The sequence below is a fragment of the Dipodomys spectabilis genome, unplaced genomic scaffold, assembly GCF_019054845.1.
Source record: "Dipodomys spectabilis isolate Male_0828 unplaced genomic scaffold, ASM1905484v1 ptg000073l, whole genome shotgun sequence".
NCBI classification, from domain to species: Eukaryota; Metazoa; Chordata; class Mammalia; order Rodentia; family Heteromyidae; genus Dipodomys; species Dipodomys spectabilis.
The window spans coordinates 3,749,528-3,771,282 of record NW_024870750.1 but is presented as its reverse complement, the minus strand read 5'-3'; the positions used below and the strand labels follow the sequence as shown (position 1 = coordinate 3,771,282).

The following is a 21,755-nucleotide window of genomic DNA, read 5'->3' as shown; positions in this document are numbered from 1 at the left end:
GAAAAAATTTTACTAATTCTCAAGGGAAAAAAGCAACCAAAACTGCCAGCCTTAAAATGACCTATTGTGCCGGGTGCTGGTGGCTCACGCCTGTAATCCTAGCTACTCAGGAGGCTGAGATCTGAGGATCGCGGTTCAAAGCCAGCCCGGGCAGGAGAGACCGTGAGACTCCTATCTCCAATAAACCACCAGAAAACCGGAAGTGGCGCTGTAGCTCAAGTGGTAGAGCGCTCGCCTTGAGCTGAAGAGCTGAGGGACAGCGCCCAGGCCCAGAGTTCAAGCCCCACAACCAACAAAAAAAAAAAAAAAAAAATGACCTATTGTGTGTGTGTGTATGTGTGCACGCATGCACACACGTATTTTATTGTTACAAAGCAAATAGTAAACTTTTTTCCTTTTTTTGCCAGTCCTGGGGCTTGAACTCAAGGCCTGGGCACTGTTCCTGGCTGCTTTTGCTCAAGGCTAGCACTCTACCACTTGAACCACAGCACCACTTCCAGCTTTTTCTGAGGAATCGAACCCAGGGCTTCATGAATGCTAGGCAAACACTCTACTACAAAGCCACATTGCCAATCTGTACAGTCTTAACATTTAAAACTGAGCATCATCTTTCCTTTCCAGTGAAAACAAAAGAAAATTTAAAATAAATGAACAAAATTACAAAAGAGAATGTCAATTCCAAATAAGATCCTATAGGGTCTGCTAATACTCCGGTAATGGCAAGGCTCAAGCCATTATTAGGAGAGAATTTTATTTTAAATATGTTATCTTAAACTACCAGGATGTCCATTAGATATCACAATTACACAAGCCAAAGGAGAAGCTGTGTTGAAAATGACCCATGTTTTGAAGCTATCAAGAAAAACTTTGAAGAAGCTATTATAATTATGCTCTATTTAAAAAAAAACTGCATTTGAAATGAAGAGCTAGAAATTCTCTATAGAACTTTGGAGTGGGGGGGCAGGATATGGGAAGGGATGGGAAGGGGAAACAAAGGAGGAAGCAACAATGCTTGATAAGAAATGTACTCATGGGGCTGGGAAGGTGGTTCAGTGGTAGAACGCTTGCCTTGCAGGCCTGAGGCCCTGGGTTCGATTCCTCAGCACCACATAAGCAAAAAGAAAAAAGCTGGAAGTGGTGCTGTGGCGTAAGTGGTAGAGCGCTAGCCTTGAGCTGAAGAGCTGAGGGACAGCGCCCAGGCCCAGAGTTCAGGCTCCACGACCGGACCCAAAAAAAAAAAAAAAAAGAAAAGAAAAGAAAGAAATGTACTCATTACCTTGCCCATGTAATTGTAACTCCTCAGTACGGTATTTTCATAATAAAAAATTAAAAAAAAAAAAAAAAAGAAATGCTCTGTAGAGAAATACAAACTTGTTTTTTAAAAAGAACCATTTGGAAACTTTACAAAAGAAAAACACAAGCCGGGCGCTGGTGGCTCACGCCTGTAATCCTAGCTACTCAGGAGGCTGAGATCTGAGGATCGCGGTTCAAAGCCAGCCCGGGCAGGAGAGACCGTGAGACTCCTATCTCCAATAAACCACCAGAAAACCGGAAGTGGCGCTGTAGCTCTAGTGGTAGAGCCCTCGCCTTGAGCTGAATTGCTGAGGGACAAAGCCCAGGCCCAGAGTGGGGCTTCCACGACCGACAAAAAAAAAAAAGAAAAACACAATTCTGATTTTTTTTTGGGGGGGGGGGGGAGGTCCTATCGTAGGGCCTGAACTCTGGGCCTGGGCACTTTCCCTCAGCTCTTCAGCTCAAGGCTAAAGCTCTACCACTTGAGCCACAGTGCCACTTCCAGCTTTTTTCTTTTTGCTTATGTGGTGATGAGGAATCGAACCCAGGGCCTCAGGCATGCAAGGCAAGGGTTCTACCACTGAGCTACCTTCCCAGCCCCTGATTTTTTTTAATCATTATATTACCAGCAGAATAGGGACAGCAAAGAAAAGATTAAATGAAGGTGAAAAATCGATTAATTAGAAATTATCTAAACAATCAGAACAGAAAAAGAAAAGGAATAAAGGCTCCAGACCTTCAAGATAATATCAAAAGGTGACATCTACAAAACAATTATTAGAACTAATAAGTAAATTTAGCAAGGTTCTGGACTTAAGGCTAATATACAAACATCAATTGTATGTTTATGTAACACTAGCAAATGATAGGAAAATGGAATTTTATAAACTATTCAAAATATCAACAAAACTCATAAAATATATAGAACTAAATCTAGCAAAAGATGATCCAAGTTAGCTGAGCGCCAGTGGCTCACGCCTGTAATCCTAGCTACTCAGGAGGCTGAGATCTGAGGATCACGGTTCAAAGCCAGCCCAGGCAGGAAAGTCTATGAGACTCTTATCTCCAATAAACCACTAGAAAATCGGAAGTGGCGCTGTGGCTCAAACGGTAGAGCGCTCACCTTGAGCTGAAGAGCTGAGGGACAGAGCCCAAGCCCAGGGTTCAAGCCCCACAACCGACAAAAAAAAAAAAAAAAGATGATCCAAGTTTCCACTGAAAACTGTAAGACATGCCAGGTGTTGGTGGCTCACACCTGTAATCCTAGCTACTCGGGAGGCTTAGATATGAGGATCCAGATTCAAATCCAGCCCAGGAAGAAAAGCCCGAGGCCTTTTTTTTGGGGGGGAGAGGGGAGGTCAGTCGTGGGCCCTAAACTCTGGGCCTGGGCGCTGTCCCTCAGCTCTTCAGCTCAAGGCCAGCGCTCTACCACTTGAGCCACAGCGCCACTTTCTGTTTTCTAAGTGGTTTATTGGAGATAAGAGTCTCATGGACTTTCCTGTCTGGGTTGGTTTTGAACCTTGATCCTCAGATCTCAAGCCTCCTGAGTAGCTAGGGTTACAGGCGTGAGCCACTGGCGCCCGGCGAGACTCTTATTTTCAAAGAACTACTCGAAAGCTGGAAACAGAGCTGTGGCTCACGCGGTAGAGCGCTAGCCTTGAGCAAAATAAGCTCAGGAACAGTATCAAGGCCCCAAGTTCAAACCCCATCATCATCATCATCATCATCATCCTAGCTACTCAGTGTAAGGTTTGGCCATAAAGGAAACTGCCACGTGGCTCAGGCACAAAAGAGGTTATTGGGGGGAGAGCAAACTGGGGGTCCACCTGTGGTGGAAGGTGCAAGGGGAAGGGTAGACACCTGGTGGGACTGGGGTTATGTGGGGAGAGGGCGGGGAGGAGGCGTGGCCATGGCCGATGCGGGCTGGCCTCAGAGCCTGGGGGCCTCCCAGGGCCTAAAGGTGGCTTTAGGGTCCATGATGGGACCTCGGGGAAGTGGGAGGGGCGTGCCAGTTACCTGAGTTCCGAACGCGGGGCAGGGGCACCTGTGCACCCAGGAAGAACAGGGGGGAAGGAGTTAGTCTGCCCGGGAGCCCAGCACCCTCCCCCTTCCCCTACACCCGCCAGGAACCAGTAATCGCCTGTCAGTCCCCTGATGGTGAGTCAGCCAAGGGGCCCCGGCTGAGGTCACTTCCTCATCCGTGAGGTCACTTCCTGAACCGCCCCGGTAACGCCTTCCTCCGACAGTGAGCGGACCCCGGGTGCTGAGGTCACTTCCGCATCCGCTCTGGCCCCGCCCTCTCCCTTCCCTTTATAATCGGGCTCAACCCAAATCCCCTGTTCTCCTTCTTCCCCTCTGTGTCTGGGCACCTCCCTCTCATGCGGGCCAGCAGTGTGCTCTCCCCTCGCTATCTGGCGGGTTTCCTTTCAGGCGAACCTTACAAAAGGAGCCATTTTTCCCGGGTAGTTTGGAAGCCAGCCAGGCAGAAAAATCCCAGAAACTTTATCTCCAGGTCACCACCAAAAAGCTCCAAGTAGAGCAGTACCTCAAAGAGTAGCGTGCAAGCCTTGAGCACAAAAGCTAAGAGACAGAGCCCAGACCCTGGGTTCAAGCCCCAGTGCCATACCCAAGAAAGGTTTTTTTTGTAATATGCTTTTTTTTTTTTTTTTTTTGCCAGTCCTGGGGCTTGAAACTCAGGGCCTGGGCACTGCCCTTGAGCAAGCAGCTCAAGCCTAGCACTCTACCACTTGAGCCACAGTGCCACTCCTGCTTTTTCTGTTTATGTGGTACTAAGGAATTGAACCCAGGGCTTCATGCATGCTAGGTAAGCACACTATTAACTAAGCTACATTCCCAGCCCTAAAAAAGTTGTTGTTTTATTTTTAATTAAAAACAATAAAAGACACTACTACAAAAGTAAAAAGTAGGGGCTGGGTATGTGGCTTAGTGGTAGAGTGTTTGCCTAGCATGCATGAAGCCCCGGGTTCCATTGATTCCTCAGTACCACATAAACAGAAAAAGCCAGAAGTGGTGCTGTGGCTCAAGTAATAGCGTGCTAGGCTTGAGCAAAGAAGTTCAGGGACAGTGCCCAGGCTCTGAGTTCAAGCCCCAGGATTGGCCAAAAATAAAAAGTAAAAGGCTGTCTGAAGATCTACATCTTCAGTAGCAAAGAACTTGCCTAGTCTATACAATGCACCAGTAAAAGCTACAAAGCAGACAAATGGAAAGAGAAAAGGTTGGCAAATACAGTCAAAATTTTCAATGTACATATGTAAAAATGGAATCAGGTAACTTGAGGGATGGAACAGATGGGAGTGAATGATGGAAGGAATAACATTATTCAAGATGTACTGTACTCATAAACTGACATGCTGAATTGAAACTCCTATGTACAACTACTTAAAGATTTAAAAAACAAGTTACAAATTGGGAAAAAATATATTCACAGCTTGTATCAGAAGACTTACAGGGAATTTAAAGAGAACTCTTACAACCTAATAATACAAAGCCAAATAACCCAACCAAAGATATACAGATAGCCAGTAAGTACATGAAAAGATGCTCAACCTCATTTATCAACAGGAAAATGCAAATTAAAATCTTACTGAAATACCACTATGCGTTCATTAGATTGGCTAAAATTAAAAAGACTGAGCGTGCCAAATTCTGACAAGCATGTAGAGCAGCTCAAACTTTCATAAGCTGCAAGTAGAACTAAAAAATAGTAAAAATCAGTTTGGAAACTATTTTATGCAGTTTCCTACATCATTAACCTTGCACCTATAATTAGACCCAGTCTTTCTACTAAATATTTACCCAAGAGAAAGACATTTAGACACACACACACACACACACACACACACACACACACAAAACTTTGCATGAATATTCATTTCAGCTTTATTTGAAATAGCCCAATTGGAAAAAACCCAAATGTCCACCATCAAACAAATGCTAACCAAACGGTGGTATACACAGAGAGAGGAATACAACTGAGCAATGAATGAAATATTGACACATGAAACAATGTGGATGGATCTAAGTACCATTATGCTGAATGAAAAATTCAGTCAAGAAAGGAATACTTTGTTTAGTTCCATTTGTATAGAATTCTAGAAAATACAAAGTAGTCAATTGTGACAGAAACAGATTAGTTACCTGGGAAAAGGGATGAAAGATAGATTTTTTTTTTTTTTGGTTGGTCATGGGGCTTGAACTCTGGGCCTAAGACCTGTCCCTCAGCTCTTCAGCTCAAGGTGAGTGTTCAACCACTTGAGCCACAGTGCCACTTCCTGTTTTCTAGTGGTTTATTGGAGATAAGAGTCTCACAGACTTTCCTGCATAGGCTGGCTTTGAACCGTGATCCTCAGATCTCAGCCTCCTGAGTAGCTAGGATTACAGGCGTGAGCCACTGGCGCCCGGCTGAAAGATAGATTTTGATCTCAAGAAAATTGAGAGTAATAGGATTTTTTTTGGGGGGGGGGGGTCCGGTCATGGGGCCTGAACTCTGGGCCTGGGAGCTGTCCCTCAGCTCTTCAGTTCAAGGCTAGCACTCTACCACTTGAACCACAGCACCACTTCCGGCTTTTTTCTTTTTGCTTATGTGGTGCTGAGGAATCGAACCCAGGGCCTCATGCATGCAAGTGCTCCACCACTGAGCCACCTTCCCAGCCCAGTAATAGGATTTTTTAAAGTGTTTGTGTCAAAGCGTGCCAAAATTGATGAAATTATACAATGTTAGTGTGTACAATTTATTGTACTTCAACTTTGCCTCAATAAAGTTGTTTACTAGAGGATCCCAATCCAACTTATTGACAAAAGCAATGAGTGACTCGAAGGCTTTTGTTTCCAGCCATACAGTGGACAGGAAAGCTTGTCTCTGTGAAACATTTAGAAATGATAATTATCAATAGCCCCCTCACCATGTATGACTGAGGCTCATCTTGAGAGCAGGGGGAGAAAGGTAGCTAGTTCCATAATCAAGGGGCTTAGGTTTGGACAGTGTTTTAGGAACTAGAACTGGTCCCCACAGAGTAGGATGAGACCTAGATTTCCCCATATCCTAGAGATCTTTGAAGGGCAACACCCATAGTGATAGGTTAAACTAAAATGGAAAAAAAAAATCACTTGCTGGCCCATAATGACAATAAGAAGGATGAAAATAAGGATTACTGCCTTAGGAAAGTTTTCCTCTGAGATCATTTAACATTAACAGCCTATCCTCACGGATTTAGGATTTGAATTTATCCTTGCAGTCAGGGAACCTCAAAGTAGATAAATGAACTTAAAAAGTGGTCCAGCCTGGAAATATGCCTGAGGCATTTGGCAGGAAAATACACAAAATTTGAGTGGCAGAATCCTAACTGGGTCTCACAGAATGCCTTTGTTAATGCCCCAACTGAAAGTAAGCTCACAATACACAAGAACAAAATACATGAGAAACTTAGAAAGGTAGTATGTATGCACATGTGAAATGCTTGAGTACCCTTTGTAGCTAAATATCACAGTTTTTTTTTAAGCAAGGCAAACTCAAATAGCCCATCTAATCAATGTTTTCAATGCTTTCTTTCCTCAGAGAAGAAATACTAGGAATTCCTTTACAAACACTAGGGACTATTTGCCTTCTGGTCCATGAAGTGGAAGATGTATGTTATGGAATAATAGCTTAAGACTTTATCTTTAAAAAGGTGCAAGGGCCAAGAATCAGTATGTGCATGTGGGTATGGAAATACACTGAACTTATTGAAAACTAGCACTGAAGAGCACTGAAGGATTGTTGTTTAAACTTGTGTATTGTTTGGATGCATTCCTTTTCTTTTGACAATGAGCACTTGTAACTTAAAGGGAAAATGTTTTGAATGGGTCTTTTTATAACTATAGCAGCTATTATGTCTGTGAAAATAATAGACAAAACCCCATTTTCAGGTACAGTACCTGCTAGATATTAGAAAGCAAAGCAATGGACTAGAAACAAACCTAGGGTTCTTTGAAAATCCTGTTTTTCATGCTCTTCTTAGCTTGGTGTGTCACCTAAAATGCAATTACTCAAAAGCTGGTTTTCAGAAACTGTCCCCTTCCAAGAATAACGCTCATTGAAAACAACTTGGAAATGATCCAAAAACTGACTGCAGATCACAGTTGCCTTATGGATCACAGCGTTTAGAAATGATGAGATCATCCTCTCCTGTGAATTGGCTTAGATGTAGACAGGTATTCGAAGAACTGGCAAAGCATAACTAGTTGCATATATGACCATCAGAAGAATAAAAGAAGCTGGGCACTGGTGGCTCATGTGCCCATAATCCTAGCTCCTCAAGAGGCTGAGATCTGAGGATCACAGTTCAAAGCCAGCTCAGGCAGGAAAGTCCTTGAGACTCTTTTATCTGCAAGTAAATATCAGAACACTGGAAGTAGTGTTGTGGTTCAAAATGGTAGTGTTATGGAGCAAAAAAAGGTTCAGGGACTCACCCAGGCCCTGAGTTCAAGCCCCATGACCAACAACAACAACAAAAAAAGTTAAGATTATTATCTTTGACCAGGCACTGGTGGCTCACACCGGTATTCCTAGCTACTCAGGAGGTTGAGATCCAAGAATCATGGTTCAAAACCAGCTCAGACATCAAAGTCCATGAGATTCTTATCTCCAATTAAATACCAAAAAACCAGAATTGAAGTTCTGGCTCAAGTGATAAAGCATCAACCTTGAGCAAAAAAGCTCAGGGACAGCATCCAGGCCCAAGGTTCAAACTACACACACACACACACACACACACACACACACACACACATCTCTACATTTTGAAGAATTTATCTGATAAGGTTCACCAAAAAAAATAAAATAAAAGATTTTATAGCTAAGAATGTGATCCAAATGGTACAACTCCTGCCTAGCAAGCATAAGATTCTAGAATTCAAGTCCCAGTATTGCTCATCCCACCAAAATAAAAGGATGTCCTGTTTGAAAAGAAAAATAAAGTGTCGTGCTAAGAGATGTGATCTTTATAAAGCTCAATGAAATACAAAAAAGAAAGCCTTTCTAGAGATAAGAGGTACACAAAATATGAGAAAAATATAACATTTCTAAAACAAAATTTTTTTTTAAATAAAGGACTTTGTTGTCTTAAATTGTTAACCTCTGGAGATGCACGGTGACTGTAATGCCAACATTTGGAGGCTGAGGCAGGAGGATGAGGCCAACCTGGAGAATACAGTTTGAATTTGAGGCTGGCCTTGGCTACAAAACAAGATACCATCTCAATAAAGTGAAATAAAATAATTGCAACAAATATCTAGCATTTGTAAAATTATTTTTAATTAAGTTATATATACCTTAATAAATATCTGAATTATGGGATTGACACTATAGTATCCTTTTAATAAAATTTACCTTCTATCCCTTCAGGTGGCGCACACCTGAAATCCTAACTACCCAGGAGGCTGATGTCTAGAAGATTACAATTCAAAGACAGCTTAGGCAGAAAAGTCCACCAGACAGCATCTCCAAAATAATCTGCAAAAAGCAGGGCTGGAGATACATTTCAAGTGATAGAATATCAGCCCAAGCAAGCAAGTCAAGCAGCACAAAAGGCCCTGAGTTCAAACCCTGATATAGACACAAATTTGCCTTTGCATTGGCAAAATTTGGGACATGTAAAACAGCAGAAAGAACAGACTTAGGCAACTGTAAGATACAAAATAAATAAAATCCCATTAGATCCATTGTGCTACTTAAAGAGAAAAGTAGAAAAGTAAGAGTTCTTTTCTTAGAATGGCAGTAAATAAAAATAGAAGAAACAACACTTAGAAAACCACCATTCCATATCCCTAGGCAGTAACTGAATTAGGAAAAGATCAGCAATATAAATTAAAACTAGTAAATGGGATTTGAGCGATAGTTTATCCATAGTACTAAAGAATCTCCCAGTTCTATTTGCAAAGAAAACATATCTTTATAATGAACACATTTATACTCCTGGACTTAGCCAATGGATCACTTTTAAATTCAGTAATAGTGGGGCAAATTAATACATTTCCTGATATGAAACAATAAAATTATACATCTCTAGTGAAATCTAGCCAAGAATGTTTTACCTGAATTCAATCAGGTCTCATTTGATTTATAGAAAAGGAGATAGATGGTTAAAATATAAGCAAACAACCAAATCCCACACTTTCTATAAAGCAACTATTCTTTCAAAAAACCAATGCCCTTATTTTTTTTTTTCATGTGGGAAGACTATACTAAATTTAAAAACACTGAAAATCTATAAGCTATTAGCTGCTATGTATAATATTACTCAAATCCCGGTTGGGAGAAGAGAATGGGAAGCTGTTATTTAAAAATTCTTGAAAGAAGCTGGATGCCGGTGGCTCACGCCTGTAATCCTAGCTACTCAGGAGGCTGAGATCTGAGGATCGCGGTTCAAAGCCAGCCTGGGCAGAAAAGACCGTGAGACTCCTATCTCCAATAAACCACCAGAAAACCGGAAGTGGTGCTGTAGCTCAAGTGGTAGAGTGCTCGCCTTGAGCTGAAGAGCTGAGGGACAGCACTCAGGCCCAGAGTTCAAGCCCCACGACCGACATAAAAAAAAAAAAAAGAATAATTTAATTGGGCTGGACTCTGGTGGCTCACACCTATAATCTAGCTACTCAGTAGGATGAGATCTGAGGAGCATGGTTCAAAGCCGGCAGAGGCAGAAAAGTCCCCACTAGACCCTTATCTCCAATTAGCCACTCAAGAACCCAAAAATGGAGCTGTGGAGCTGTGACTCAAAGGGGTAAAACACTAACCTTGAACAAAAGAGCTCAGAGACAGTGCCCAGGCCCTGAGTTCAAACCCCACAAGCAAGACACACACACACACACACACACACACACACACACACACGGTAATCCTTGAGTTCAAACCCCACAAGCAAGACACACACAGACACACACAGACACACACACACACACACACACACACACACACGGTAACCCTTGAGTTCAAACCCCACAAGCAAGACACACAGACACACACACAGACACACACAGACACACACAGACACACACAGACACGGTAACCCTTGTTGGGTGCCAGCGGCTCATGCCTGTAATCCTAGCTACTCAGGCTGAGATCTGAGGATGGCGCTTCAAAGCCAGTCTGGGCAGGAAAGTCTATGAGACTCTTATCTCCCATTAACCACCAGAAAACCAGAAGTGGCGCTGTGGCTCAAGTGGTACAGCACTAGCCTTGAGCTGAAGAGCTCAGGGACAGTGCCCATGCTCAGAGTTCAAACCTTACAACCAACCAAAAAAAAAGGGGAGTAACCCTTCTGTATATGACCTTTATAATAACAATAAAATAACAATTATTACAACTTTTCAATAGCTAAAGCAAATATGGTTAGAGGCATAGCTCAAATGGTGGGCCAAGCATAAGGCCCTGAGTTCAAAACCCAATACCATCAATTAATTTTTTTTTCTTAAATAGCTTTAAATTGTAAAATACCATCCCACTCTTTTTTTTTTTTTTTGAGGGAGGGGGGTCAGTCGTGGAGCTTGAACTCAAGGTCTGGACACTGTCCCTGAGTGCTTTTAGGTCAAGGATGGCACTCTACCACAGATCCACTTCTGGTTTTTGAGTGGTTAATTGGAAATAAGAATCTCATATGGAAATCTCATATGGACTTTTCTGCCCTTAAACCACAATCCTCAGATCTCAGCTTCCTGAGTAGCTAGGATTACAGGCATGAGCCACCAACACCTGGCTATTATGCTACTCTAAAGAAGTAGCTTGGGGCTGGGAATGTGGCTTAGTGGTAGAGTGCTTGTCTAGCATGCATGAAGCCCTGGGTCCAATTTCTCAGCACCACATATACAGAAAAAGCTGGAAGTGGCACTGTGGCTCAAGTGGTAGAGCACTAGCCTTGAGCACAGAGAGGCTCCAGGACAGTGCCAGGCCCTGAGTTCAAGATCCAGGACTGGCAAAAAACAAAAAAAAAAAAGAGCTTGTTTTTCTAGGTTTGCTTACTCATTATCCACTTCCACAAATACTAAAACTTTTTTTTGCTTTTTTTTTTTTTTTAACTGGTCAATTGGAGATAAAGAGTCTCTTGGACTCTTCTGCGAGAAGTTGGCTTCAAAACTGCAATCAGATCTCAGCCTGAATTATAGGCATGGGCCACTAGCTCCTGGCTTCTAAAACCTGTTTTAACTATTGCAAATACTTTTCTAGTTGTAGAACAGGTCTAATATAAATTTGACAAATAACATCAATAACTATCACAAGACTTATAGTGTAAACATCTGGATTTATACCCAAATAATAAACTTAATAGCAGTACAACAAACTTTATTACAGCTTATGTGTTATATTAAATTTACACAATGATATATATAAAAACACATACCATTTATATAATACAGTAATTTAACAACAAGAATATCAAATCAACTACTACTCATGCACAAAACATGCAGATTTTGGTACTTTAAAAAAGCAATTTTACACAATACTGTTTACAAAAAAAAATTTTTTTAAAGCCCTTCCAGATAGTCAGTGGTCCAATCTGGACTAAATTGCACTAATGTAGAGGCCAATGCTTAGGTGGCAGAGTGCTCAGTGGGCTGGGAGTGGCCCAGAACAGTGAGTTTCTCTGTACCAGAGGACCAAAGTGTTTTCCCAAAGCTGTCCTCCAAGGGACAAATGGTTGTACTGGCTACAAATCAGAGATGCAGAGAAAGGCATCAGTATGCTGGCTATGCGGCCCTAGAAAGGGTTAGGCACCAAGTGTGACAAAAGGTTTTGTGATTCCTTTTAAGGTATGACCAGCCTTCCTTATCCAGGTTGCTGTATCTGGTCGACAAGTTCTGAGTTCAGTAAACAAAACAGTTCTGAGATGAAACAAGGAGGAGGAGACAGCTGAGAAATGTAGATGATACAATTAAATAAAACATTAAAAAAAACTTATAGGAAAAGTGGCTGTCTCTCATACCTATGCCACACACAAATCCTATGTTAAGCTCTTCAACAGGAAAGCCCTAGCTTCCGACCATTTCGGACTCAGCCCTCCACCATCAGGAAGCAAATGTAACGCGTGAAAACTCCATCCACTTGACCTTGGGAATCAATCGTCCTCATCCCGGTAACAACCTGCACCTTAAAAACCTCAACTTTTTGTGATTTGCTCAGAAATGTTTTCTTTTCTACACCACAAATTCGTTCACTATCACCACCATTAAAAAAGAACAAAAACAAAAACCACCTCGGTATTTACTTCTAACTAGCAGTCACATCCTGTAACACTTCCAATTCAAAGGCACTAGCAGTCCATACACGAGGTAAGGGAGACATCATTTAACCCTTAATGAAAAAGAAACAAGAAAAGCATCCGATGAAAGCGTTACACGAAAATCAAGAAACTCGGGATGGGCGTGGGAGTCCGTGGGGGGGAGGGGTGTGGAAGTCTGTGGTGAGGATGGGGGGTTCCGTGGTGGGGTATGGGTCTATGTTGGGGGATGGGGAGGGTGGGAGTCCGTGGTGGGGGATGGGGGGGTCCGTGGTGGGAGATGGGTCTTCGTTGGGGGGTAGGAGTCTGTGGTGGGGGATAGGTCTATGTTGGGGGATGGGGCGGTCAGTGGTGGGGGATGGGTCTATGTTGGGGGGATGGGAGTCTGTGGTGGGGGATGGGGGTCCGTGGTGGGGGATGGGTCTATGTTGGGGGGATGGGAGTCTGTGGTGGGGGATGGGGAGGGTGGGGGTCTGGTGGGGGATGGGAAAGGTGGGAGTCTGGTGGGGAATGGGTCTATGTTGGGGGATGGGGAGGGTGGGAGCTTGTGGTGGGGGATGGGGGATAGGTCTATGTTGGGGGGATGGGGAGGGTGGGAGTCCGTGGTGGGGGTGGGGGGTCCGTGGTGGGGGATGGGAGTCTGTGGTGGGGGATGGGGAAGGGTGGGACTCCATGGCGTGGGGGGGGGGAGTGGTGTCTGCCTTCCCTCTCCCCCGACGACTCAGACCGTGGTCATCAGCTTCAAGGAGCCCGAGCGGAAGCGGAGGATCTTCTTCTTGAGGTTGTGCGAGGCCTTAATTTTGACGAAGGCCTTGGCGGGGTGGCGGCGCAGGTCCTGGGCGGCGACGGCCGGCACGGGCAGCGTCTGGACGAACTGGGACCAGATGAGGCCGCCGCTCTCCTCCGAGTCGCTGGTGGAGGTGCTCTCGCCCACGAACTCGCCGTCGCTCACGCTGGACTCGCTGTCGCCGAAGCAGTTGGTGGTGTAGTTGCTGCGCTCGTCCTCGCTGGTGTCCACCACGGTGGAGTGGAAGAGCGACTCGCACTCGGCCGAGTACTCGGAGTCGCTGGCCGCCGCGGCCGCGGCCGCCGCGAAGGCGTAGGGGCTGGCGAAGGGCGGCGGCACGGGCACCGGGAACGCGCCCGCGGGCTCGCGGCGGCCGCGCCGCGCCCGGCGCAGCGCCTCCTCGTACGAGGCCTCGGCGGAGGACTTCCAGCGGCGGTAGTCGGTTCGCTTGTGCTTAGGTTTGGCCACCACGACCTCCCGTCCGTGGCCGCCGCCGGCGCCGTGGGCCTTGAGGCCCGCTCGGTGGCCGCCCTGAGGCCTGCCGGGCAGCGCCGCGTCGCCCGCACCGCCCGCGCCGCGCCGGCCTCGGCACGCGGCCTTCTTCGGTCTCTTAGTTGTATCCAGGTCGTCGGGGAAGCGGCACTTGCGGCTGGCCGCCCGGGCCGTCTTTTCCCGGACGGTGGGCAGGGCGCCCATCTCCAGCCCGGAGGCGGGCGGAGGCAGCGGCGGGGCCTGGCCGCGGGGCCGCAGCGCCGCCGAGCTCCTGGCCGCGGCGCCCGGGGCGCGGTGCCCGCGGTGCGGCCGGCCACTCCCGCCGGCGCCGGGCGGCCCCTGGCCCGGGATGAACCGAGCCTTCACCAGGCGTCCCTCCTCGGGGCTCTGAGACGAGGAGCCCTCGCTCTTGAAGTCCAGGCCCGGCCTGTCCTCCACAGCGAAGGCCGCAGGCGGCGGCGGCGGCGGAGGAGGAGGCGGCCCGGGGGCCGAGGAGGCCTGCAGGCTGCTTTTGGCGGTTGCCATCTTCTTCGGGGGTGGCAGGACTTTGCTCTCTGGCCCGGCGCCGGCGCCCCCACCGGGGCCGTCTTTGGGAAGCCCAGCCGAGAGCTGACTACCTTCCTTAAGGGACTCCGTGGGCCCAGCAGTGGGACCCCACGCGTGTTCTTGGGAGGCCGCCTTGGCGCTCGGGGGCTCAGAGACGGCGGCGGCCGAGCAGCCCTCGGGCGGGGACGGCCTGCGGCCTTCCAGCTGCTCGGCCTTTGGGTCCTTGGACCACTGCTTCAGCGGCGAGGAGGCCCCGCTGTCTGAAGACGGCGTCCCCGCGGGGGGCAAAGACACCTGCTTGGAAGTCTTGAGGTTCACACCGTTGCTTTGGGGGACGCCCGCGGCGGCCCTGACGCACACGCTGGCGTTCCTCAGGAGCCCTTTGGTGGGGTCAGCGGTCACACTGGTTCTCGGTTTGTTGGTCCTTACAGGGTGGGTTTTTTTCTGAACCAGGCTCAGGATGTAGCCATCCATTTTCTTAGTGCCCAAAGCGTGGGAAGCAGGCCACAGGCCGCTTGGAGACGGCAAGGAACTGTCCGTCTTGGTGCCATCGTCCAGTTCGGACGCGACGCAGAGGTCACCGGCCTGGTTCCCCAGCCTCTCCTCTTCCCTCAGAGGGTGGCCCGTCAGACAGAGGAGAAACATGGGGCTCTGCACAGCCACAGCGTGGAGCGGACTGGGGTAGCGATACACATCATTCCCGTTCTTGGATACCAGATCACACTGGTACTTGGGATTCACATCTGAAATGACACCAAGGGAGTTAAATCGTGGTGTGGAAAGGGAACTGCAAAGGGCCCCGCAGGCCAGGTCTTTACAGTGGCCTTCTTTATATTCCCACCAGCTTACGAGACAATGGGAAAGGCATTTAAAGGTCCACTGAAAAAATTAGTAGCACTAGCTTGACTCTGGCCAATTTTTAAGACAAATTCATGGGTTGAGAAATAACTCCTAAGGATTAAAAAGTACCCCATTAGCTAGTAATCTGTCTAAAGACCATGTACCAGTGGGTAAGGGGAAAAAAACATTCAACAAAAAAAAATTGACAATAGGGGCTGGGAATGTGGCTTAGTGGTAGAGTGCTTGCCTAGCATGCATGAAGCCCTGAATTGGATTCCTCAGTACCACATAAAACACAAAAAGCCAGATGTGGTGCCGTGGCTCAAGTGGTAGAGTGAGGCTTGAGCAAAAGATGCTCAGAGGCAGTGCCCATGAGCCCTGAGTTCAAGCTCCAGGACTGGCCAAAAAAGAAAAAAGACAACCAGTCACCCGTAATCTTAGCTACTCAGGAGGCTGAGACCAGAGTTCAAAGCCAGCCCAGGCAGCAAAGTCTGTGAGACTCTTATCTCCAGTTCAATCACAGAAAAAGTGATGCTGTGGCTTCAATGGTAGAGTGCTAAACTTGAGCAAAAAGAGCTCAGGGACAGCGCCCAGGCCCCCCCCCCCCCCCCACACACACACACAAAAAAAATGGCATTTCACATTTTCTTAAGGAATGATATTCAGCCAATAAGAATGCTTTCAGGAAGTGGAACTGTGGGTCAAGTGGTAGAGCACTTGCCTTGAGCTGAAGAGCTCAGGGATAGCACCCAGGCCCAGAATTGAAGCCCCATGACTAACGAAAAAAGAAAAAAAGCTTTCAAACTACTCAACCATAGAACAGGCTTTATAAAATTTAGTGAAAAACTCATTGTAAAATACCAGAGTAGGCTTAATTTTATAAGGATTGTGCATTTGCAACGAAAGTCTCAGATGAAGCATACCAAAATTCTAATAGTAGAAACTCAGAGTGATGGAAAAAATGAGGATGGGGGAAATGTTTGGTACTGATACTAGGATTTAAAATCAGGATCTAGGCACTGTCCCTTAGCTTTTTATTTTTTTCTCAATCCTGCCACTTTACCACTTGAGTCACAACTCCACTTCGGGCTTTTTTGGTGGTTAAGTGGAAACAAAAGTTTTACAGACTTTCCTGCCAGGGCTGGCTTCGAACTACAATCCTCAGATCTCAGCATCCTGAATAGTTAGGATTTCAAGCATGAGCCACCTGTGCCCAGCTTGGCATTTGCATTTTTGAGATATGCTAGATTCTAGCACTTGCTTGAGGGAAAGTTATCTAAACTTCCACAGTTAACAGCCTCAGGAGAAAAGAAAAATCAGATCCAGTTATCAATGAGATTTGTAAAGACATAAGTTGGAAATTCGTCTCTACTTGCTCTGCCCCAATAAACAATTAGTTCTAACACTTTCCTACCCCTCAGTCTTTGTCTTTTCTTATTTAAAGGCTGTGTTTGCCTTTACTTCTTTATTTATTCCTTTTCCCTATTTCATGTCAAGCAGATATCCCAGCCCCCAAGAACCAGCCCAGCTATCTTAGTTATGTGAAAATGTGGCATTTGGGAGAACTAAGGAAATCCGGGAGCCAGAGCATTTTGTAAGCCTTAAAGCCTGTATCATAGTGCCCTCTAATAGGTTTAGAAATTTTCCCTCTGAAACTAGATTTGCAGGATGAAGGGGAGCAACTACCAACAAGCCTGAAGTATACTCTAGATAACAAGAGTGCTATACTTTCCCAAATGATTGCTGCTGCCAAAAACATATACAAATAGATATCAACCAATTAGCAACTTTAGCTGTTAAATGTTTGTCTTGCCTTTAGCCTTGCACCCCCGTTGGAAATATGGGCAAACTCGAGTGCAATGAATTGTGCCAGCACCTATGGAAGTTCTAATATTTTCTCTGCTCTCTATCACAGAATTGAAGCCACACCTGCCTTTCCAAAGATAGGGAGTTTCTGACAATAGCTTATAAGCCATATTTTTTTGTATTAAGATGAGATGGTCGAATATAATTTGTGATTCTCTTACAATGGTAGAAAAACATGGACCTGGCAGACCTAAGCAAGAAGGGAAGAGAGGGTAAAGGAGAAAGGAGGAGGGGGAAAGGGAGAGGAGAAAAGGAGAAGAAAGGCAGATAATCTAAACAAAGACTTAGAAACTCAACTTAGTACCCTCCAATATTAGGATAGCATTTTTAAATTTTTAAAGTTACCTTCTATTGCCCCTTGGAATATAGCCAAGTGGTACCCAAAGCATATTAAGATTCATTCTAGGTATTTCCTACATCAAACTATAGGTTCCAGATGTTGCTATGGCGAGGAGTACAGCAAATTCATGACCTTTAGCTTTTCTGTCTGTAACAGGAACTGGAGCTAGATAACATTAAGTCCCCTTATCATCTAATTAAAATTTCTGTCAATGCTTAAAATTCTTACCTGTAGATTTGAGGCAACTATCCGAGATGGTCATGGTGGCCTCCAGGGGGCTACAAAAGCAGGTACTGGAATGACAACTGGATAAACATTCACTGAATACTGAATTGGAGGAATTAGAAAGGGATCCCGAAGCCCCATCACTCAGCTCATAAAACCCTATAAATTAAAAAGTGGTGGTTGCAAGTAAGCATATCAAGGAAAAATACATATTAATTCTTAAGAAGAGTAAATCATGTATGAAAGAGAGGTGTTTGCTTGGTTGGTTAATTGGTTTGATTTAGGGAAGTTTTATGATTTTGTCAGTTTTGTCTCGATTTTAGAGTATTGATTTTATGGTTTTATTTCAAACATAGGAAAAGGCAAAGAGCACATAGTTATGGATAAATTTCAAAGTTTTACCCTCAAATCAACCTTTCTACTTTGTCCTACCTTTAAAGATGTATAAGAACGAACTTTGATTTTTCAGAGCCTCAACTTAATCATAAATGTTTCAGAAAATTCTATTTAAGTAGCCAAATGGTTTAGAAGAAGAAAAAACCTTTTGAAGTGGTCTCAAGAAGTGTGACTAATTTTCCAGCCTAGTTCTGACTTTCTCAAATTTCAAAGGACTACCACTCCTCCAGAAATTTGAATAGAAGCTTTCATTTTTAATTCAAGAGACTTTATTCAAACCAATCAGTCTCATTATTAAAATAATTTGTTGTCTGACTTAAATTTTCAATCATGCAACAAACATAATGGCAAACTGTCAATACTCTGTTAGAAATCAACTCCATTGCTATTTGCAGGTCCGAGTTTACTAACCTCAATGGAGTGAGCCCTGAGTGCAGAATTCAGTCGTATGCTCACTCACCTGAGCTAGGTCGGCTGTCTGTTTCCAGGTGCTCTTCAGAGGTTTTTTCTACATCAAGTCTCAGGTCACTTATCTGCTTGTCAAGTTCTTGCAACTGATTCAACAAACCAGCATCTCTTCTTCTCAAACAATTCTGATTAGGAGAAAACAGGGACACCACACACACCAAGAAAAAAAAAAAGAATCTGCTAAGTATTCAACTAAAAGGCTCACTTTATCTTTTTAACCCAGAATCTTACTGGATACCTTGAGATAAAGAAAACCTTCAAAAACAAATCGTGTTTTTAATTGTACAAGGACACATTTTGTGGCAATATAAAGTTCCTCATTAAACTAAAAGCCTTATTTTTAAATTTTAACTAATACAAACTGACTTTTTATGGGTAGGGGCAATAAAACTGCATAGAGACTTTAAATCATCTGGGATACAGCCAGTAGTTGAGAGAGAGAAAGAGAGAGAGTGTGTTCACGAGAAACCTTAACAGTAGGCTCTTGAATTTAAAGTCAGAGTAACAGATTTCTTACAATACACTATAATCTTACTTAGGTGAGGTTTTCTGGCCAAATGTCTTGGCCTGCAGAGTGTTGTTTTCTATTAGTTGCTTTGTGGGGTTTAATCAGTCTTAGAGCCTTTGAAAGTGAGAAACTAATACTAATAGCTAGCGCCAAGTATAATGTGAGCTGGCAGAATTCAAAACCCTCAAGGGAAGGCCCATCAAGATTTGGACTCAGCTAAGGTTTCCAAAGGTGACAGATTGGTTGTGCTAACTCACACCGCCACCTAGTGCTTCCTGTTGCTGGGAAAGAGAAAGAACTCAAAAGGCATCTGGTTCAAATCATGAATGCCAAGTCTACAAATGAAAATAGTACTATAAACACTGACTGGAGTGGAATTCTCCTGACATACTGCCTTGCTCCCCTGAAATGGACAATAGGAATGTGCCACTTACAATGCTGAGATTCACGAAGACAAAAAGGTGCTATTGTACAAGACTGTGTAAAACGTAACTGATCAGACATGAACAAGGAAAATGAGTTCAAATGAATGTTACATACAAACTGGGTCTGTTACCACCAAAACACAGAAATGCCAAAAGCAGCTGATAGCCCAGGCCCCAGCGCACATCCTTAGTTGAAAGAGAACAGCTACTCTTCCTTTCTGTCCTTTGACTTAGAAGACTTGGGTATATAAATCAGGTTTGTTTGCAAATTTTCTAGTTTTGTTTTTCAGGAAAAAAAAAACTGAACCTTAAAAGCACTCTGATGGTCAATAAATAATCTGTTAAGAGGTAAGGCAAAAGAGCACATGACAACACACATCACAATCACTTTGTTCCTAACAACGTGTCGCCTGTGTCTACTTTCCGATCGTACCACAAGGTCAAACAGGGATCTTTTTGCTGTTTCCAAAACTACATTTTGAGATGACTGAAACAAAGCTGCCGCCATTACTCTGAGGCGGGGTCAAAAGCTGTTCTCCACACATTCGGGTCCAAAGTTCTTTTTCTTCCCTATTAATGAAGCCTGCACAGAATGATTGCGCCCCTGACAGAAATCCAATAAGATAAATGTTTCCTGAGAGCAGATTCTTCTCCCACCTCAGCCACCAATCGCAGCTGGCAGAACACATCAAATATGAGGGGGGGGGTCAAGTTCTCCAGCCAAATTGCAATCATTTGCATCGAGTTGTAGCTACCCTATACAAAGAACTTCTATTTGAAACTAAGCAAGAGCCCAGGGTAGCAGGGGCCGGCGGGAGGCGAGCCCCGGGAGGGAGGGGCACGGCTCCCCGCAGGCGCTACAGTGTAATCTGAAAACTTGGGCTGGGACCGTGAAGCACGCCACCAGCTCGCCCCGGGCTTTTGTCCCCTCCCTGCTGCGGGAGATGAAATGAAGGCTATCTCCAAATAAAATGGCACGTCGAGTCAGGGTTCGCAAATCTCTGCGGAGAGGGCGTGTGCTTTGCTGATCTAACTGGAAAGACTTTTCAGGTTGGAACCCAGCGAGCCTAAGCAGCCAGGATGCCAGGCGGGGGTGGTAGGGGGGGACGATGAAGCCACTCGGATCCCCGCAATCCGCGCGAGGTCGCCAGCCCCTCACCTGACACAAAGCATGTACAGCCTAGGAATGGATGGGCGTCGGTAGCCCACGCGCCTGGGGCAGAGCCCGCACTCGGGGTGTGGGGGGGGGGATCCCCCAGAGGGTATGAGAGGTGCGGGGTCGCGAGTCGCCAAGAGGTGCCCTCGCTCGCGGCCCCCCTCCAGCCCCGCCGCAGGCCTGCCGTGCTCACCTTGGGGCGCGGACTTACCAATTGCTTCCGCAGCAGCAAGATGTTCTCCTCCAAGAACTTCTCCTCCAGGCGGCTGCGCTGCACCGCGTCCCCCGGCAGCTCGCCCGCGCCCCGCGCCGCGGCCCCCGCGCCCCCGGAGCAGCGCAGGGCGCCCCGGACAAGCAGCTCCTGGCGCTGGCGCAGGTACTCCAGCTCCGCCAACCCGGCCAGCGTGGCCTCCTGCCGCTCCCGGGTGCGCTGGCGCTCCGACTCCGCCTCGCCCTTCTCCCGCCAGCGCCCCTCGGGCTCCGCCGCACGCTGCTCGCCCCGGGCCGGCGCCGCTGGCTCCAGCTCCCTCGCCGTGCTGCCAGGACTCGGCTTCATGGCCCCCCCCCCAACCCGCCGGCCAGCGCCCGGCACCGCGGCGGAGCTGCCGGGACACAGGAGCGGCGCGCTAGGGCTGCGGCCGCCGGCTCATGCCGCCCCGAGGCGGAGCCCCGCACCGCGGCTGGGGGCGCAGGCGAGGAGCGCTCGGATCCCGCGTGCTGCAGCCGGCGGGAGCGCACCCGGACCGGGTGGCGCCGTCTGCTGTCACCGCGCGTGCAGAACCCCGGCCCCGAAGCTGATAACCGCCTGCCCGAAGCTCCTTCACCCGCTGTGGCCCGTCCGCTCCGCCCGGCACCGGCCTCCCCGCGCCGGCCCCTCACTCCTAGCCTCGCTCCCCAGCCGCCCCTCGACTGTCAGGAGCCCGCAGCCCGCCTACTCCGCGCGCCCGGCTGCCACGCCCCCGTCAGGCCACGCCCCTGACCACGCCCCCTCCTCGCTCGGCCCACCCCTCTCCGTTCCCCCACCCCGCTGAGCCCCCTTTCCCGCTTACTGCACCCAGCTTTTCCTGCTTCCTCCTTTGGTTCTTTCCCAGTGCCTAAAGCCCGCATCTGGTTACAGCCGCCTCACGGGCAGGGTCCGCCGAA

At 46.6% G+C, this 21,755-nt stretch overlaps 1 protein-coding gene across 1 annotated transcript; it reads right to left on the bottom strand.

Annotated features, from left to right (window-relative positions):
- Positions 1-13,284: 13,284 nt before the first annotated feature.
- Dact1 (dishevelled binding antagonist of beta catenin 1) lies at positions 13,285-21,168 on the bottom strand. The gene is made up of 4 exons (XM_042682594.1): positions 20,824-21,168; positions 18,516-18,648; positions 17,663-17,818; positions 13,285-15,131 (listed from the first exon to the last, which is right to left on the bottom strand). Exons 1-4 carry the CDS (start codon positions 21,166-21,168, stop codon positions 13,285-13,287), a joined length of 2,481 nt encoding a protein of 826 aa, XP_042538528.1.
- Positions 21,169-21,755: the final 587 nt, after the last annotated feature.